This window comes from Onychomys torridus, chromosome 5 (genome assembly GCF_903995425.1).
Source record: "Onychomys torridus chromosome 5, mOncTor1.1, whole genome shotgun sequence".
In the NCBI taxonomy this organism is placed as follows: domain Eukaryota; kingdom Metazoa; phylum Chordata; class Mammalia; order Rodentia; family Cricetidae; genus Onychomys; species Onychomys torridus.
Genome location: NC_050447.1, coordinates 55364578 through 55385088, shown reverse-complemented (window position 1 = coordinate 55385088; position 20511 = coordinate 55364578). Strand labels below are relative to the sequence as shown.

The window sequence follows — 20511 nt, the reverse complement described above, 5'->3', positions numbered from 1 at the left end:
TTTACCTGCTGAACCATCTTAGTGTCTGTATTGCCTTGCATTACCACATTATCTTGTTCCCACTCCAGTTCTTACTCTGCCTAGTCTCTAAGCTCTGGAGACCAGCACACTTTTCACCATTTCTAAAACTTTTCAGAGTGTTCTGTACATGGAACCATAGCATGTAACTTTGGGGGATGCTGTTTTTTTACTCAGGAGACTTCTCCTGGCACTAATTCAAGTTGTGCATTTTATATATATATAGTCATTTTTAATAAAGCTGAAGAATGTCTTAGGGAAATTTTTGGACTTAGAATTTACCTCTTATATACCTGTTTCTCTTCTTGGATTCATGGATACAGACTTTAAAGCTTGGTAGATTTGGTAGTTAAGTTCTTTGGGTATGTAAAACAATCAATGTAAGGTTGTTAAACCATAATTTTCTTATTTTCAGGATAGTTTTAAGGAGTAGATGAGGTGACATACTAAAGCTCTTAGCATCATGCCTGGCACATAAGTGACAGCCTAGAGGAAAGATGCAGGTGGTCTCAGCAGTGGCCTTGCACTGTGGCTTCTAAGTTAGTCTGGAATCCAGTGGCTACTTGTGTTTTTATTGATATTTAGGCAGAGGAAAGGCAGAAGTATCTTCCATTTGGAGCCCTAAAAGATTTGCTATTTCAAAGTAGATCTATGTAACTTTCTTGGTTTTTGTGGTTGTTTTTTATATTCAACTGCCATCGTTAAAAAATGACTGCTTTAATGTCATGAATCCTAAAAGTAGTTTTTTATGGTAGTTATTTTGTGTATGTGTTGGGGGCTGAGTACACACATGGCATGGCATGTATATAAAAGTCACAGGATAAGTTCAAGAGTCAGTTCCTGCCTTCTGTGTAGAGGGAGATTGAATTCAGGTCATCAGACTTGGCAGAAAGCACTTTTTACCCACTAGGCCATTTAATTGGCCCTAATGTTATGAATCTTAATCAAAACTGGCCAACTTGAATGAATACATTATCTTTTAAAATAATAGACTAGATTTAAGGTATAAATATTAGTGATTTGTATATCTTGTATCTTATACATATGTACGTTCTAGGTGACTGGAGTTCTGGATGATTGCTTGTGTGACATTGACAGCATTGATAACTTCAACACCTACAAAATCTTCCCCAAATTACAAAAGTTACAAGAACGAGACTATTTTCGTTATTACAAGGTAAGGTGGAAAATTTTAATTCTGTTAATCCAAAGATTTCTATATAGTTGTCTGCAAATGTGACTTGTTTTATTATGTTTTTCAAAATAAACCTTTTAAAAATGAAACTTTAATAAAAGTATCATAGTAGAGAAATTATTTTATTAAATGCCAAGAATCTGCACCCCCTTCCTATGTTTGAGGAATCACTCTTTCAGTTTTGGTTTTGAGATGAAGACTCCTCCTTTACAGACATTTCAGATGCCCACACTGTCAGCCTCTGTGAGCATAGGTTCTGTGATCTGGACCGAGCTGTCCAGGCTTTAGTTGGTGTTTAGTTTAGTGTTTGTATAATGGGTGTGTTGTAAGCAGTGCAGAGTAATAGACTGTCACTGACCTGCTGTGTGGGGGCTGCAGACCAAGTGATACTACAAGTAGACCATACTCTTGTAGTAATTCTGTAGAATCTGTTTTTAACCTAGCATGAGTCTCTAGGCCTTCTAGAAATACCAGAAAAGGCAGTAGCAGACTTTTAAGTATGTCAGCAATCAGAACTCACAGAAACAATTGTAATTTTACATTTCTAAGGAGAAAATACCAAAAGTGTAGTCTAGTGAATTAAAACAATTATTAGTGTATATCCCCCGAACAGTGGGCTTCCTGATGGCCTTTTGGGTCAAGTCCATCATGTACTTTGGCCATATTCATTCCCTGTTCCTCTAGTCTGTGTCCTCTTGTGTGTGCACAGCTCTATTTCACAACTAGATTTTAAAGCTATGTTTGACTTTGGTCTTGTTCTTGCTCTCAGGATTTAGTTGGTATATAATTTGATTTTCATTTTAGTTTGTTCTAAAATTTAAACATGGTTTCCTTTTTAATCTTGATTCTGAATAGATTATCTTAGCTCTTTAAATATTTTTGAGGGTGAAAATTTTAATCTTTTGGCAATTGTAGGTTGTTCAAGAAAATAAATTAGAAAATTACAGATTTGGGAACCCATTCCTTTGCCTACAAATACCAAGAATATCCAGAAAGGAGTGAATGTTTCTCCTTTGTACAGAATCTGTTAGGAGTTCAAAGACAAATCTGTACCTAAACTATGGCTGATCTTTCATTACAAATAAGTTAGGTGTTTCTGAGTCCCAACATGAAATCACTGACTGTATGTGTAGCTGTTTCCTTTATAATATTAGAAAAATCACATGAAGTTACTTTACTTTCATATTTCAAAAATGGTTGATCATACGAATTTCATATGGTTCGGTCTAATAAAGTAGGGACTTTCTGTGTGCTGTCAGAGACCGTGCCTTCATTTGGGTGTCCAGCTAACATTTGCACTGAGTCTATCCCAACCCTCACTCATGTACACCTCTCTTTTGGGATTGCATCTACTATTTTTGTATTCATACAAGGACTGGCCCATTGAGGAATTGAATCTTTGGATGAATAGATATCTTACTTACTCTTCATATGAAAATTTTGTTATTATCCACATTTTTAAATTGAAGTAATCATAGGTCTGAGTATCCTAAGTAGGGTTCTTGTGTTGACTGAAAAACAGAAGTTTGAGAAAGAGAAAATAATTAAATAGTTTATGAAATTTAAAGACAGACTGAAGTAGTACACTTGAGAAAAGATGAAAGTTGAGCAGGCACTAGTGGCCGTTCCCTTTAGGATACCACCAAAACTTTGTGGTGGTTGAATCTAGGGTGTCTGGCCTGTTAGGCATCTAGGCAAGCACTGTTCCACTGAGCTGTGTCATCAGCCCTACAACTTCCAGGCTGAATGAGCTGTTTTCCCATAGTTTCTAGAGGAGAGAATCATGATTGGTCCAGGTAGTCATGTGATACCTTTACCAAAAGAAGGAAGTATACCTTGGATGACAGTGCCATTCAAAGGAACATGAGAAATCATTGTTTATCAAGGAGAAATTAGAAGACCTTTCCAGAAGAAGGGAAAATGAAAGTTAAGTAGGCAAAAATAACAAGGTTGATTTCAAACATACACACAGATAGATACTTGGATTCAGCAAACAAGGAAGTGGAGGTAGAAGCAACCACTCACCTTTGCAGCTGGGCAGTTGGTCACATTGATGACTTTGTGACAGCCTCTAGTCTTAGTACTGTGGATACAGCAGTGAATAAGACAAAGCTTTGGTTCTGCTTAGAGAGACAAACAATAAGTAACTAGGCAGTGAACTATAATGTCAGATGTAAGGTGAATGCTGTAGAGAAAAAGCAGGAGACAGTATAAATGGGGCAGCGTAAGGGATATAGAGCCTTGCTTTGATGAAATGTACAGGAAAGGATGGTATTTATTCTAATATGACATTTGAGCAAAGACCATCCTAATGTGAAAGTGTAAGTGTGGTGAGATTTGTGGAAAACATTCCAGGGAAGTTGAATGAGTAGATTGAAGAATTTTGACACAGGAGTAAGCTTAGTATATCTGAAGAATTAGAAGAAGGCTTAGGCCACAGAAGCAGGTGAATGAGGAGAGGTAAGTTGGGGCCAGCTTTAAAAGCATGAGCATGTACACATGGCACATACACAAATACCTATACAAACATACACAAAAACTATACACCAATATATTGGGTGGTGGTTACATTCTAATTACTACTTTAGAGGGTCTAGCCAAGGCCTGCTGCTGTTGAGAGACCTCAGTAAGGTGGAGAAACAAGGCAATAGTGATAAAGAGCAATAGAGGATAAAGAGAACGGGCAGTATAGAGGCTTTGGGACTTAAGGAACCTGGTATGTCAAGCAGAAATGTAGTGTAACAGATGAGGTAAAGGAGACGAGGACAGTGGCTACAGAGCTGTAGATGTAACCATCTTGTTAAATAAGAAACACAGAGCCAATTGCAGAGTTAAAAGCCAAGAGGTCAGAGCAATAGCTGAGAGCTGAAAACCTTACCCTTCACTGCTGCTCTGTCTTTCCTCTCTGCAAGAGAGCTACTTCCGTGTCCTGTCTTTTATATAGACTTTCTGTTCTGCCTTCTAATTGGTTGTAAACCAAGCCACATGACCTCTTCGTCACTGCCTGTCTGTACAGATCTCCAGGTCTTCTATGGTTGGTATTGGGATTAAAGGCGTGTGTTGCCATGCTGGCTGTATCCTTGAACACACAGAGATCCTGACTAGCTCTGCCTCCCAAGTGCTGGGATTAAAGGCATGCACCACCACCACCCAGCTTCTGCTATGGCTTGCTCTGACCCCAAGGCAACTTTATTAATATACAAATAAAATCACATTTCAGTACAAATAAAATATCACTATACAGAGTGGCACCTGTAGAGCTGCTGCAAGGTTGGGTTTGCTCCAAGGCAGGAAAAGGCACCGGAAAAGTTCTGAGCAAACTCTGCTAGGGTCTGCTTGGTTTTGATGTAACTGTTGCTTAGGCAAGAGACAAATGGTGGTTTTGGAAGTGGTCAAAGTAAGTAACAAGTAAGAGAAGAAACAGAAAACATTGATTTTTACCTTGGGAAATACATCTCTAAGTCCTGTTGGATTATCAGCTTCCTGTTGTATTAAGAATTTGGAAATCCGTGAACTCTGCCATTTTGTCCATTCTTTGCCTCCTAACAATGGTGGAACTGGTGGTTCTTCATTCTCAACACCACAAAGCTCTCCATTGCTGTAGCCAAATACACATGCCCCCCACTTTTCATCTTCCTAAAGTATGACCTCCTCAGAGGCTCTACCCATCAGCATCACTACATACAACTCTGGGTTCTCCTTTGGAATGTGTACTACAATTTGTAATGAAATAAATGTGTGAGTATTTGATTTCTCTTTTCTTCAGGATATTATAAGTCCTAGAGAGAGAAAGCTCTCTTTTGCCTTGAGCCTAACCTGGTGTCTGACAGCCAGTGCTCAGTACATACTCACTAAGGGAGTGTGGGAGCCCTGATGCTAAGGTGGTGGTGAGTGTTGGGGAATGTTAAAGTCATTCTGAAATGCTGCCCAATGACAGCTATGCTTCAGAGGAGCAGTGAACTTGAATGCTGTCCCTTTTTTCCAATGTCAGAGAACCCATAGCCATTTGTTTTAGAAGTTAACATGCCACCCTGCTGCAGTAATTTAATATCTGAACTGTGTACATGCCACAGGATAAGGAGCTTCTCCCTCTTATTACCACTGTGTCACCATGCCCAACATAGTGACATTGGCAGACATTCTGTAATTATCATACCCAATTGTTAATGTTGATTTCTTCTTCTTCGAAAAGGTTAATCTGAAGCGACCTTGTCCTTTCTGGGCAGAAGATGGCCACTGCTCAATAAAAGACTGTCATGTGGAGCCCTGTCCAGAGGTACAGTAAGTAAGAGTATAATAATGGAGGGAGGGCTTCCTCTTGGGCTTTCAAAAAATCACAACCTCTGTGTCTTTGTATTTGGGTTTATTCCCAGACTTCAGAGGCTTTCAGCTCTTATGACTAGACCCCTTGAAAGATGAGTTGAGGAATTCTTGTGCCCAGTGCTGTTGGTGATGGGGTGTGAATATGTCTTGATTCTAAAATGGGAGGAAGACCAGAGCCTTTGATACTGTGTGTGTGTGTGTGTGTGTGTGTGTGTGTGTGTGTGTGTGTGTATTTTTGCAGATAGGTTCTTTCCTTACAGCCTAGGCTGGCCTTGAACTCATGGCAGTCTTCCTTCCTCAGTTTCCTGAGTTCTGGGATCACAAGTATGAGCCACGATGCTGGCTGGCTCATAATAGGTTTCTAAGCTGAGTATTTAATTCCTAAGTTCAAATGATCAGTTACTTTCCATCTGTAGTGCATTATAGCCTCTTCTGTGCTACATTTCTAATAAGAAATAAACACATGTTGATCGAAAAACTCACAACAGAGGCTGGAGAGGTGGCTCAGGGGTTAAGAGCATTTGCTGCTCTTACATAGGTCTGGCTTTAGTTACCAGTACTCACATGGTAGCTCAGAGCCATCCATAACCACAGTTCCAGGGGATCCAGTGCCTGCCCTCTCTGGCTGCCACAGACAGTGGGCATACATATGATTGTAGCAGGAATCTTAACAGTTCTTATTAATAAAATCAAACCTGAGGCTAGTTATTGGGGTGAATGCTGGAAGATCAGAGAAGCAGAACAAGCCACAGCTTCCTTACCTCACCAGTTCCTCAGCTGGTCTTGTTTCCTCAGACTGCAAGCTTCTGAGTCCTCATCCAAATGAATCTCAGCTGAACTGAGAGCCTAAAAGCTTAACCAGCCAAATGCTGCTAGTTCCTGGTCCTCAGGCCTCATATATCTTTCTCTTTCTGCCATCACTCCTTGGGATTAAAGGCTCAGTTCTTGTGTCACCATGCCTGGCTATTTCTAATGTGGCCTTGAACTCGAAGATCCAGAGGGATTTCTACCTCTGGAATGCTTGGATTAAAGGCATGTGCTACCACTGCCTATCCTCTACGTTTAATATTGTGGCTATTCTGTCTCTGACCCCAGATAAGTTTATGAGGGTGCACAATATTTTGGGGAATACAATACCACCAAACATGATGTTCATCCATATATGCTGGCAAAACACTCATACACATAAAGTATATATTTTTAAAAAGAGAAGTCATAACATAGGAAGCAAAGTACATATGCATTTGAGATCAGTTTCTTCTTGTTCCCTTCCTTTTCCCCTGATAGCAGCCATCCTTTCTGATTGTCTTCTAAGTAATGTTACTGTTTTCCTTTTAAGAGTAAAATTCCAGTTGGAATTAAAGCTGGGCCTTCAAATAAGGTAAGTTACTTTTCTTCCTTCAGTATTTCTGGATATGGGGGTAGGGAGGTGGGGGGGTGAGGGTGAGGATGGGGGGGGGCGGACATAGTAGAGAGCCACGAGTTTAGCTGAGCATGGAGACACTTGCCTCAGAATTCAAATTGTTAACTCTTGAATCAAGCAGTGAGACCATGCATTCCTAGCTTCTTTTGAAATGACATCTGTTTGCAGAATCTCTAGATTAAAAACTCTCAATTGTAGCTGCAGCAAAAATACTAGTAGCTATTTTCATTCTTTGTTTCAATTAGTGTCTGTTAGATTCAGATTACATTGTATAAAGAAAATTATTACTATAATATTTTGAGCCAAGTACTTGAAAATGGTGTTAAGGTATTCTTTGTGCCCCCCCCTCCCTCTAATGAGTAAGCTGTGTTCTTAGCTGGCAGTTAACTCCCATTTTACACTGCTGCACATACATGACGAAGATCTTCTTTCTCTGCCTTCTTGTGTACTGTGTCCTTGTTCTATCCATCTCTTCCATGCATTGTTGATATTCTCTTGCTCACATTTACTTTGGGTTCAAAGCTATAATAAACAAAGCAATATCAAGGTAGTCCACCTGCTGAACACCATTCTAATCCCATTTTACTTCCTTCTCCCCAGAGCCGTCCATTTCCTGAAATGACTTACGTGGTTTTGCTCTGACTACATATGTATCTGTCTATAAATAACACACTTTCAGAACATGTGTCTGCAGTACAATAATATACAGATTATTTTATGGAAAGTTAAAAATCTTAGTAATTTCTTCAAGTTGAAAATACTTTTCAGTTTACATTTTGGCTTATTGTTTTTGTTTCTAAAGTTCTTTCTCTGTTGACACATTGGATCTTGTCCATTCACCCTCACAGCGATATGCGAGTTGTTTGTGTGACTAACAGTAGCCACCCTGCATGTGGACATTTAGTCATTCTGGTTCTTTGCTCTTGCAGTGAAGCACTGGCATTTTTACCCCCGGCTTCATTGTGTGCACTTGAAAGTTTCCCTAGTACTGTGTATAGAAGTGGGATGCTAGACAATAGGGTCTGTGCATCTCAGTATTTTAAAATGATTCAAAACACTAAGATGGTTATAATATTTTAAAAAATGTTTCCTTGGGATATAGTTTAAATTGAAGATTCCCTTCTTCTAAGGACTTATGTGTCTGTAAAATTATAGATACATATTTATCCAATTTCTTTCCTGGATGACATCATCACCAGCATACACATGCTAACTTGCATTTTTAATGCCTTTGCTCACTTAATGGGTAGAGATTTACGCCTTATTTTTAAGTCTTCCTTACAGTAAGGATTTTGATGATAAAACAAGTCACCATTGATAGATTGTCTGCTAAAGAAGAGCTAATCACTGTCATTCAACTTTGTCTGAATTTTCTTGTAGTACTTGCAAGTGGCAAATAGTACCAAAGAACTGGAAGACTGTGAGCAGGCTAACAAGCTGGGCGCCATCAATAGTACATTAAGGCAAGTTTAGTTGTACTTGGTTTGTTTATATCAGTGACTTTTCTTTTTTTCCAAGTCGGGGTTTCTCTGTGTAGCCTTGGCTGTCCTGGAACTCACTCTATAGACGAGGCTGGCCTCAAACTCAGAGATCTGCCTGCCTTTGCCTCCCAGTTGCTAGGATTAAAGGTGTTTATCATCACAGCCCAGTGTGCCACCACAGCCTGGGTTGTGATTTTGGTATTTGGGGGTTGGTATTTGAGGGTTCTATAAATACAGAAGCAACTTAAAGAATTCAGTAAATAAGCTGAACTTCTACTTTAGAAAAAAATAACATTACTACATTTGTATGTCAGTTGAGTTTTATATGTAAGGGCTTGTTATATGTTTTGTAAATTAAATTCAAAATAATTACTAGGGCTAAGAATCATTTTAAAGTAGTTAGGAAATATAAACAACTCATCAAAATTGATAGCTGTGTTTTTTCATGTGACTTTTTATCATTCCTTCATTTAACTACTGCTAGAATTTGTGGCATCATCTTCTGAGGAAATGATCTCTATTTTTGTTCACTATAATACAATGTTAAAATGTCAGCTCCAAATGTAATTGTTTTCTATTCCTCCTTCCCATAGTAACGAAAGCAAAGAAGCATTCATTGACTGGGCGAGATATGATGACTCACAGGATCACTTTTGTGAACTTGATGGTAATAAAATAAATTGTCATCATCACTTTAACCTGAAGCCTTTTATAAGACAAACTGTTGAAAATATGACCTAAATTAGTGTTTAACACTAGATTTCTCTGTGGAGACCTTACCATTGATAGTGGCATTAATTGTGAGAGGTACGTTTGAGGCCCTGTGCTATAGGTACATTATCTCTATCTAATCTTTACAGCTTCCCTAGTAGATGTGTACTGTTCCATGGCTGAGAAACTTTAGCTTCAAAAAGCAAATAAATTGCCCAAGATCACATAATAGCAAGAGGCTAAGACATGATTCAGTCTTAGATCTGAGTCCCAAACCTGTATTAACATTCCAGCACGCCATCTCCTGTGGGCTTTCACTTCAGATCACTGGGTTCTGTGAACAGGCCATGAGAATGTGGTGGAGGTCTCAATAAACCATAACAATTCCTTCAGTACTAGGGAGGACTCTGACTTGACTTCCTCATAGCCCTCCTTTTCCAAGCATCCCTTGGAAGGATACATAGGCAGGATGGGGTCAGACAAGTAATTACCGTTTCTCTTAACAAAAGAAAATTACAGTAACTCAAAATTGCCTGAGAATATTTCCACTGTGCTGTACATTCAAGTCATTCATTTGGCCTCTCTTCAGTTTTTAATGTAGTGTTAACTTGTGGGAAGTAGGAAAGAACTTGTGACTCAACCTACACCGACAGAAATGGACAGCAGCAACTTCCAAGTCTAAGGTGGTCATGCTGCTTGGTAATGATTTGAAGAAGATTCTTAGATTGTCTTAGTTTTCTGTTGCAGTGATAAAATACCTCTACCAAGGCAGCTTATACAAGAAAACAACCACAAGAAAAAAGCATTTAATTGGACTTAGCAGTTTCAGAGGGTAGAGTCCATGGTGGTAGAGTGAAAGCATGGTGGCAGGAATAGCTGAGAGTCACATCTGGATCCTCAAGCACAAGGCAGAGAGAGGGGACACCAGGAATGGCTGGAGTCTCTTGAAACATTGAAGCCCACCCCAGTGACCCCTCTCCTCCAACAAGCCATCTTCTGATCCATCCCAAAGAATTCTGCTAACTGGGATCAAGTAGTCATAGGAGTCTGTGGAGCCGTTCTCATTCAGACTGCCATGCCGAACTGTGCTGTCGTGCACTTTAAGATGGAATCAGTTACAGAATCAAGATGAGAATTGAGAGCCAAAGTGTTACCATGGTTATCTAGATATACAAATGGACAACCAGGGCAATGTGAAATGCCCTCATTGTGATGGTTAGAGTTGATGATTTGTCAGAGCTACCTTCTGTGGCTGCTGTTCTCTCTTCTTGAGTGGAAGTGCCTCAAGTCACTGTTTATTTTACTTCACTGTTCTTTCATTTGCTCTAGTTGACACTCAAGTATGCTGAGTGCTTACCAGAGGCACTTCTTAGTGTCATGACTCATGCCTGTGATCCCTATACTTGGGATATGGAGGAGGGAGGATCAGAAATTCAAAGTCATTCTTGGCTACATAGAAGTCAAAGCTAGTTTTGCTACAGAGACCTTATCTCAAGGTAGAGGCAGGACAGACAAGTGAGGTTACCCTCTGATCTCTATGTGTTTAGCATGGGCAAATAGAAAAGAGAGCTTTGTAGAGGGAAGAAAACTTTCAGGAAGGGGGGCATAGGGGTTTTAAGGCACATCAGTGTAAAGAATACAATTTCTGTTTGAATTAGTTAGAATCAATGTCATAACTGGCCTAGTGGGGGAGGATGGCCGCAGCACCACTATGGGAACTAGCTGCATTGCTCACTCCGGGCAGAAAGAATTCTTTATCAGTGTGGGTCAGGGGTTGTCAACTTTTTTCAAAAAATATCAGGTAGAAGTCTTGGGTTTTGTGGACTCTGTACCTGTGGCACACTCTCAGGTCTGGGGTGATGTGAACGCAGCACTTGAGCACATGCTCCGTGGTCTTCAGGACCTGTCCTTCCCAGCCCCAAGCCACACTCAGCCACTGGGTAGCTTGCCAACCCCCTTGCAAAGGTAACAAATCCTCCCCTTTCCATGATTTGAAAAAGTATTAAAAGATTTTTTAGATGAAGGAAACCCAAGAATAAAAGTTTTATTTAAGGAGTTTTTTTAACTGATATAATTTGATTATACACTTTTTAAAACTTTTCCTTAAAATACTTTATTAGATGACTTGTGTGTGTGCATGCACACATCTGTGGTGCTGATTATCAAACCCAGGCAGGGCTTCATACGTACTAGGCAAGTATGTGTTCACTGAGCTACATTGCTGACGCACTAAAATATACTGTAAATTGTAGTTGTAAGTTTTCTCTGGTCCCACCTGCCCCCACAGTCGGCAGTGGCAGCTGCTTATAAAATAATCCTTGAGAGGCTTGATATTATTTATGAACTGGATGGCCTATGGCTCAAGCTTCTTGCTCGCTAGCTCTTATAACTTAACCCATTTCTATTAATCCCCATTGCCACGTGTTGTCCCATGGCTTACTGGTACATTCACATCTTGCTTCTCCTGGCAGCAGGCTGGCGTCTCTCTCTGCCTTTCTTCTTCCTGTCACTCTCTTGGATTTCCTGCCTGGCTATAACCTGACTTGCCATAGGCCAGAGCAGAGTCTTTATTAACCAATCATAGCAACACATATTCACAGCATGCAGAAAGACCATCCCACAGCAGTAAATTGTCATGGTTTGATGTCAGAATCTTTTTTCCTTTATAGTTGTTGAGAGGGTTTTCTGTGATGAGAAGATTGGTGCTAGTCCCATCCACACATACATACCAGACCTGCACTTGTTTAGTTTCATATATATACACTCAGAAAGTATGGATGTGTGTGTGTGTGTGTGTGTGTGTGTACATTTGCATACATGTTTATATCAGAGAATACAGTAATGGCATTCAATGATATTCAAGAAGTTTTCTATATAATGGAATCTGCTTTACAGATGAGTTAAAAACAGCTAAAAGAAATTAAAAATGAATAACTGAGGCTGGAGATATGGCTCAGCAGTTAAGAGCACTGGCTGCTCTTCCTGAGTACTTGGGTTCAATTCCCAGCACAACTATGTGTAACTGAGGCTGCAGGCATCTGACACCCTCTTTTGGCTTTTGTGGGAACTGCACACATGTGGTGTACAAACATACATGCAGGCAAAATATCCATACATAAAATTTTATAAATGAAAGATACAAAGCTTAGAAATAAATGAGACAGGCCATTCTGTTCCTGCCCTGGCCACTGCTCCCTTGAAGTGTACTCAATAAACTTGTCTTTTTTTTTCTGCTGTGGAAAAAATAGAAATTAAATAATAAATTTTAACAATTCTTATTGTTTAATTACAAAAAAGAAAAAATATACTTTTTTTTTCTTAAGGTTTGTATTTGTTTGCAGGTATCAAAAACCACATAGCTACATCCTACATTCTTAGCCTAAAAAGCAATGTTTTTAAAAACCTTATGGCTTGAACTTTTATTTTTTATTAGGATTTTTAAAAGTAATGATTTCAATTCAAATTAAATTGCTTGTGAGTTTTTGTATGTCCAGTTGTAACTTGTTTACTGTGCCTAAATTTGTGTAGTGTGATATCTTTGTGATTAGAATTAGAGATCTTGCGTTCTGTAAAATCATGTTTCCATTATCTGTTATATTCAGTCTATTTAATAATGACAATTTTTTGGTACCTTTATATTCCTTCTACATCATGGTAGCAGCAGGTAGCCCTCAAAGAGCGTGGGTCAGGTTGCCAGTTTCCCCTATGACTATGGGGTGGTAGTCATTGAATAGCTAATGAATCTTGTTTAGTGACAGAAAATACACTATCAGGTAGGAAAGAAAGAGGAAGTTTAATGACCAAATTATTCTGGAAAGAATGATGGAAAAACCTTTGTAACGAAGATGTAATGAAATAGTTTTTCCTAGTTTATGTTGAGCTAGATCATTATAGAAAGAGAAAATATCACATAAATCTGATTCTGTTATTTCTTTTTATTCCTGGGTGGTTATAACTAAGGTAGAGAATGTTACTTGAGTGAACTTTGAAAAGCCAAAGAAAGGAAGAAGTTGTTCTTTCCTCTGTTGAGTAATTTGTCCAAGTTCTACAAATTCAGGGTCAAGTGCGGTCACAGGAGTTAACCACCCAACAGTGTGAGCAGGATGTGACTTGACGCAAGCACTTCTCTGGTTGGGGAGTCGCTGCTTTGTGATCCAAGCTGTAGGTGAGCAGTGAAGTTGAGTGGTCTTACCACTTGTTCCTGGCAGATGAACGATCTCCTGCTGCACAGTATGTGGACCTGCTGCTGAACCCAGAGCGGTACACTGGCTACAAGGGCTCCTCGGCATGGAGGGTGTGGAACAGCATCTACGAAGAGAACTGCTTCAAGTAATGGAGGCCAGAGGGGGAGGCAGGTGGCTGTTTCTGTTGGGAGAAGGTGACACATAACAAACCATTTTACAGCTGGGCTTTGTGCTCTCTTCCAGGCCTCGGTCTGTGTATCGGCCTTTAAATCCCCTGGCACCCAGCCGAGGTGGGTTTTCCGTACATTTCATGTGTTTTCAAATTGAAGGAAAGTAAATCAGTAATTTATATTTTGTTTAATTTTAGTGATTAACCCAAGCATGAGTTAATAGGCTAGATGTCTTCTGGAGCTCTGTGCCAGGTCCTAAACTAGCCTGGTGTAGGATGGATTAGAAGATGTGAGGGATCTGTACATACCTCAAATTTCCTGAAATTTCATACTCTGGAGGCCCAGGTCCTGCCCCACAACAGTAAATTAAGAAGCCAGAGAATAAGGACCCTTTCCCCATGTTTTTAAACACTCTAGTTCAGGGGTTCTCAACCTTCCTAGTACTTCGACCCTTTAATAATAAAATAAACTTATTACTACTTCATGACTGTTTTTGCTACTGTTATGAATCATAATTTAAATAGCTGATGTGTAGGATATCAGATATGTGACCCCTGACACACAGGTTAAGAACCTCTGTTTGCTTGGTGATGTGCAGCAAAAGCTGAGAGTTAGGGGGCTCATCACAGCTTGTCCACAGTGTTACCTGGGAGCCAGGTGAGCATACAGCACAGGAGGCTGGGCCCCGCCAGAGACCTATCTAAGGGTTCTCTGGGATCTTACCCATGCACCATGCTCTCTCTGCACAGGAAGGATGATGAGCGTGCAGGCACTCAGGCTGTCCTCAGCACTGCTCCAGTCCCTGTACTGTTCCATAAAGTAACCAATTGCCAGCTGGCCATTAAGTGTTTGTATGGTCAGTGTAGACCTGAATTTTACCTTTTCAGTTTAGTTCACTTGATTATAAAGATGGTGGCAATGTTAGCTGCCTTTGTCATCATAGAGAACTTCCATGTTTGGGCAAAGCTCTTAGCCCACAGCACACGATACTGAGGTCTTACTGTAAAAACATATGTAAGGTACATGTATAGCTAGTAGGTTGTTCAGGTAGTGTAGCATGCTGTGGTCAGTGGGGACATCTTCATCATCTTTTTTTTTTTTTTTTTTTTTTTCAAGGCAGGGTTTTTCTGTGTAGTTTTGGTGCCAGTCCTAGCTCTTGTTCTGTAGACCAGGCTGGCCTTGAACTCACAGAGATCCTAGGACTAAAGGCTAGTGCCACCGCTGCCTGGCTTCCATCCTCTTCTCTAGGAGCAGCTAATCCCTGGGATTGACCCTGTAGCTGACCTTCCATTCCAGAGTTTAGGCCAGGACTGAGAGAAAACGCTGAAATTCCTAAGTAGATTTGTGTCTTCTGGCCTGAGGCCCAAACAGATGTAGTGATTGAACATAAGCACTGCATTTAGATGTTGGCTCTGTCAAGGCAAAATGCTATTTTCCAAGCTCATTCTGAAACTGACTGATCAAAGCTGGGACTAGGAGCAGAGTGGTCACGACTTCTATTTTTTGTCTCTTTTGTTGTTTTTATATCATAACTTTTATGGTTTCAACTTCAGTGTCTTAATTACACAAAATGTTATAAAAATTGACACTATAGAAGCTGTATAAAGGACAATAGGACCTCTTTCTTTTCCTGTTGCAGTTAAGGAGGGCAGTTCTTCAGACCTTTTCTGTAGTTACTTTGTTTCAAAGTAGAAAATACAATTGTTTGTTTCACAAAAGATGTCAGATCCGAAGAAACACTTTGTTTCCATTTACCATAAATTAGACCAAAACCTGCAGCAAAGATGAGGAGGGGAAAATCAACAATGAGACTAGGGAGGGAAGAGAAGAAAAACCTGGGAAGACTGTTAGAGACAAGCCAAGGCTGTGAGAGTGGGCGCAGCTCTTCCCAGCTGCTGAAGGAAGCCTGCAACTCTGGCTGACGGGTGGCCGTGGAGGGCTCCCTACTGACATGGTGGGAGAGGGCTCTGCCTCCTCAGCGGTTTCTTCCACTGTATTCCTGAAGCAGTGGCAGCTCTAGGCTTCTAAACTAGTTTTCCAAAAGTCTTGGAGCAACAGAACCTTTTTCTGAAAAGCAAACTGTTCTATCAGAATTTGTCAGGGGAAAGCAACAAAAGCAAGCAATAGAGGAAGCCAGCTCAGCCTTTGGGCCATTCCCATCCCAGGAGAGTGTCCTTGACCCTCTCTTTCAGGCTGTTTGAGCAAAAGAGTAATCATCTAGAGAAGCATGGACACGATCCTGTCCACAGAGTTTGCTGGGGAAGGGCCTGAAGGATATTTGTGTATTTGCTGGGCGCTGAACCTAGCTGCCTCTGGCCATTTCATTTGCTTCCTGATCTTTTAATGTGCTGGAGATGGAACCGAGTCTTTATGCACACTAACATTTTGTTTGTTTGTTTGCTTGCTTGCTTTTTTGAGACAGGGTTTCTCTGTAGCTTTGGAGCCTATCCTGGAACTTGCTTTGGAGACCAGATTGGCCTCAAACTCACAGAGATCTGCCTGCCTCTGCCTCCCGAGTGCTGGGATTAAAGGCGTGCGCCACCACCGCCCGGTGCACACTAATATTTTATCACAGCTACATCCCCAGCTCCCTAGAAGGCCACTCCAGCCTAGAACTCACCTTATAGCCCAGGTCTTGAACTCAGGGATGTGGTCCTGCCTCAGCCTCTCAAGTATCTAGGATTATGCACCTGTGTTCCAGGCTCAGTTCCTTTTCCCTTCTCAGTTTCTTCCTGTCTCCCTCCTCCTTCCCCCAGTTTGTTTTGTAGAATGTGGGAGTCTTGTACTCTTTGGCTTGCAGACAAGGCTCTTATTTGCGGGATGCCTGTAATAGTGATCAGCATTCATGGTACAGTGAACAGTTTAACAGTGAGGATAAGCCGTGTGTTAACTTTAGCAGGGCTGGGATCTGAACAGGGTAAGGCATTTTGTAATGTCTTTCTCTTTTCTCCTTTAGGGGAAGATGATGGTGAGTTGAAACTCGTGTTTACTTCAACCATGGAAAAAACCTTTTTACTATTAAATTTTGGTGTTTTTCTTCTTTTCACCCAAAGCAGGTGGCTTAGCCTTTTTTTTTTTCCAGAAAAGAATGGTGAATGGTGATAAAAATGAAATTTTTAAAAAATAGCAGAATTGTCTTATGTTAAAAAAAAAGAGACCATTTTACTTAAATGTTTAGAAAGTATAGAAAATACCACTTTCCCCATTTTCTGTTAACAAAATCTTGAAAGTTGGTGGTAAAGACACTTTCTGCCAACCTTGATGGCCTGAGTTCAATCCCCAGTACCCACAGGATGGAAGAAGAGAGCAGGTTCCCTTTAGTTGTCCTATGACTTCCACACATATGCTGTGGCACTCATGAACCCCACCTCCCACCCACAAACACAATGAATAATAATTTTTTAATCTACATGAAGATTCTGAGGAAATGTAGCAAAGTTTTATATCAGATAATTTGTGACTTCTTTATTTACTTACTGACTTTGAAAGTTACATTCTCAGTTTTCAATATAGTGCTTAATCTTAGAAAGACTATTTACTAGCATTTGGCTGCAAAATGGTCAGAAAATTATTTCAGAGGCTGTCTCCTTGCCTGTGTTCAGTAGTTAGAAGAGTGGAGGGTGTATAAAGAGCCAAGGATGAGCAGAGGAAAGCAAGTACAGTGCACAACCACCACCACAACATACAGAGACTCGGACACCCAGCCCCCGCCCCAGCAGGTGTAACTCAGTTCGGGTGTATGATGAGACATGATGAGAAAAGCTGCCTGGAAGAAGTGGCCTGGAAGATGAATTCGGAATTAAAGGAGCAGGTGTAGATGAGTAGAATTAGCCAGTACAGGCTTGTCGGGGAAGTAGCATGAACCTGAGAGCTGAGCTACTTAAGTCTAGTGTGTCCCTGTGACTTGTTTGCAGTGGGAAGACTGAAGACATCTAAGGGATGGTTTTTGCAGCCGAATGGGAACTGGCAGTTGAGGTTATTTGAGGAAGTGAGGTAGTAACAATCCTTCGAAGGGTATGTGGAGTGGTTCACTGCAAAGCTGTCTGCACTGTTCTGTGGTGGAATGGGGAGGCACCCGGGAGCAGCAGAGCACCCAGAGTTTATCCCTGAGATGGGCAGCACCTCTGTGGGCTGGGTTTTCTGTCCTTCTCTCAGGAAGTCCAGCAGCACTTCCTTCCTTTCTTTCCCCCTAACTCAGCATTGTTGAGCTAGAAATGGCGCTCTCTCTCTCTCTCTCCTTCTCTCTCTCCCCCTCTCTCTCTCCTCTCCTCTCCTCTCCTCTCTCTGTCTCTCTCCTTCTCTCTCTCTCCTCCTCTCTTTCTCTCTCCCTCTCTCTCTCCTCTCTCTCCTCTTTCTTCTCTCTCTCTTCTCTCTCTCTCCTCCTCTCTCTCTCTCTCTTCTCTCTTCTCTCTCTTCCTCATCCTCTGTCTCTCTCTCTCTCTCTCTCTCTCTCTCTCTCTCTCTCTGTCTCTCTGTCTCTCTCTCTCTCTCTCTCTCTCTCTCTCTCTCTCTCTCTCTTCTCTCTTCTCCTCTCTCTCTCTCATTTGTTTTCAAGACAGGGTTTCTGTGTAGCTTTGCACCTTTCCTGGATCTCGATCTGTAGACCAGGCTGGCCTTGAACTCACAGAGATCTGCCTGCCTCTGCCTCCCAAGTGCTGGGATTAAAGGCATGTGCCACCACCACTGCCCAGCAGGTTCTTCTCTCTTTTAATGACAAAATTATATACATGTATCAGCAGTGTTTTAAAATACATGTCATGGGGAGTGGCTAAACAAGATCAGCGCTGTATGTATTTGTTTACATACTTAGCTTTTGTTGTGGCAAAAAACCACTTAAAATCTCTCCACAGTTTGTAAGAACACAACGCATTGTTGCTAACTCTAGTCAACATGCTGTATATTAAGTAGACCACTGGAACTTACTGCTGCTCTGGAACCCAAGTTCTGTGTTTCTTACCACCTTCCCCTGGGTGCTGGGGAGATGTTTTAGGTCCTACACAAATGGGTCATAGTCACTCTAAGCAAGAATTACACTGAAAATTATCCTTTGAAATTTACTCTTAGATAATTGAGGAAACACACCTAGCTTATTGGCTTAGGAAAAATTGAGTAATTATAATTTAATTTTTGTATTGTTAGTTTGCTGGCATAATTAAATACTGTGCTTGTTACCTCAGACTGATTTAAGTTTACTAAGTGTTTGCCCCCATGGATTTGAATTTAAACCTCCACTGAATAAGATATATTTTAGTATTTACATAATAATTTAATTTAATAAAATATATGTAAGAACACTCTCCAGAGATATTTAAATTATATATGGGTTTTTCCAGAAACATATGCCCTTTTTACTATTTAGTCTAAAGGAGTAGACATTCCTAGAGATAGTCCTCAAGTGACCTTATTTGTTGTTTATACACAAATATTTAAAATATTTTAACCAAATTCTTTTTTTTTTAAAGGAGAATCATTCTATACATGGCTAGAAGGTAAACTTTTTTTTTTAAATTTGTGCTTGATTGTTTAGACAACTTATATTTAACAATATTTGAAATAAAATAACATGATTGAGTTGGTTATATTTTGTGATAAAATAATGTGAAAATCTTGAGGGTATTGGGCAGCCAAAAATCAGTACCAGATGAATACACAGGCTAGACAGATTATGTTTTCCTAACTGGCTTCTCAGTCTGCACCTATGTTATCCACACTAGTTAGTAGCAAACAAGTGTGCTTTTAAAGCCGAGGTGTTTCCCTTAATAAGGAAAACTTGTGATGTATAAAGCAAGGCAAGGTGAATTAAATGCAGAAGACTGTACATATGTACCATGTTTATACAACCCACATTCATCTATGAAAGTGTAAAGCAATCTAGTTTACAATGCAATATTTATTCTTCATATTTTCCATATTAGAAACAGAAAATGCTATGAGTTAAAATGCTCTAGGAGTTTAACAGCATTGGTTAGTAACTGGGGGTATGATGCTTATGAAATTATGCTATACTGTTTTATATTAGTGGATAATTAGCAAGCTTGATGGAGGGAAATTAGCAAAGTGATGGAGGGAAATCATTGTTTCATAGCCATAAGCTTCCAGCAAAGTGTTAAATCTAAGTAGTTGATTCTGACAGTTGTTAATTGCCTGTGTTTCTGGTCATAATTTCTGTTTGTTCTTAGTCACTTATGTATATATTTTAGTTATTTTAAAGTGAACGTGTGTGAATACTGTTATGAGTTGTGTTAGAAAACGACCTTTAGTAGAAGATACATAACTTAATAAGTCTACTCTAAAGATGAACATTGTGGAAGTAATTAAGATCAGGGCTTCCCCGGGGGCTGGAGAGATGGCTCAGAGGTTAAGAGCACTGGCTGTTCTTCCAGAGGTCCTGAGTTCAATTCCCAGCAACCACATGGTGGTTCACAACCATCTATGAGATCTGGTGCCCTCTTCTGGCATAAAGGCATACATCTAGACAGAACACTGTATATGTAATAAATAAATAGTTTGGCCAATCTGGTCTACAAAGTGAGTTCCAGGACAGGCTCCAAAGCTACAGAGAAACCCTATCTCGAAAAACAAAAACAAAAACAAATTTTGCTGCCCAACATTTTGACACTGTGACATGACACTGGGGTCTACAAATGTATTGGGCTGTATTTATAGATATCTTTGGATGCATGCTACACGTGAACCATAAGTTGGACACTCCTGGTTGAGACTCAGACCCTTGAATGTTGATAATGGAGGAGGAGAACAGAATCTGTCAGTGTTTGACCTTGGACACTGTGTATCAACTACTCTAGCAGCACCCTGCTGCTTGGAGTCTGAGAATGTGGTTCCACAGAGCACATCTAGTTACTGGCAACTGGCTTAGTCTCTTCTGAAATTGTCTCCTCACCTGGAGGTGGAGATGATACCAGTAAGAATTCCTTGAAAACAGCCAAGAGATATTCAAATGCAGTACAGTTCTGCGACAGTAGAAAATCTAGCACTCTTGTGAGAA

At 40.3% G+C, this 20511-nt stretch overlaps 1 protein-coding gene across 1 annotated transcript in view; it reads left to right on the top strand.

Annotated features, from left to right (window-relative positions):
• Nucleotides 1–20511, top strand: part of Ero1b (endoplasmic reticulum oxidoreductase 1 beta) — a 41919-nt gene that overhangs the window by 9292 nt on the left and 12116 nt on the right. Inside the window, 9 exon segments of the mRNA XM_036187512.1 lie at nt 1076–1195; nt 5406–5489; nt 6876–6917; nt 8340–8422; nt 9034–9107; nt 13360–13480; nt 13579–13625; nt 16462–16473; nt 18968–18994. Coding sequence (XP_036043405.1) covers nt 1076–1195; nt 5406–5489; nt 6876–6917; nt 8340–8422; nt 9034–9107; nt 13360–13480; nt 13579–13625; nt 16462–16473; nt 18968–18994 — 610 coding nt within the window.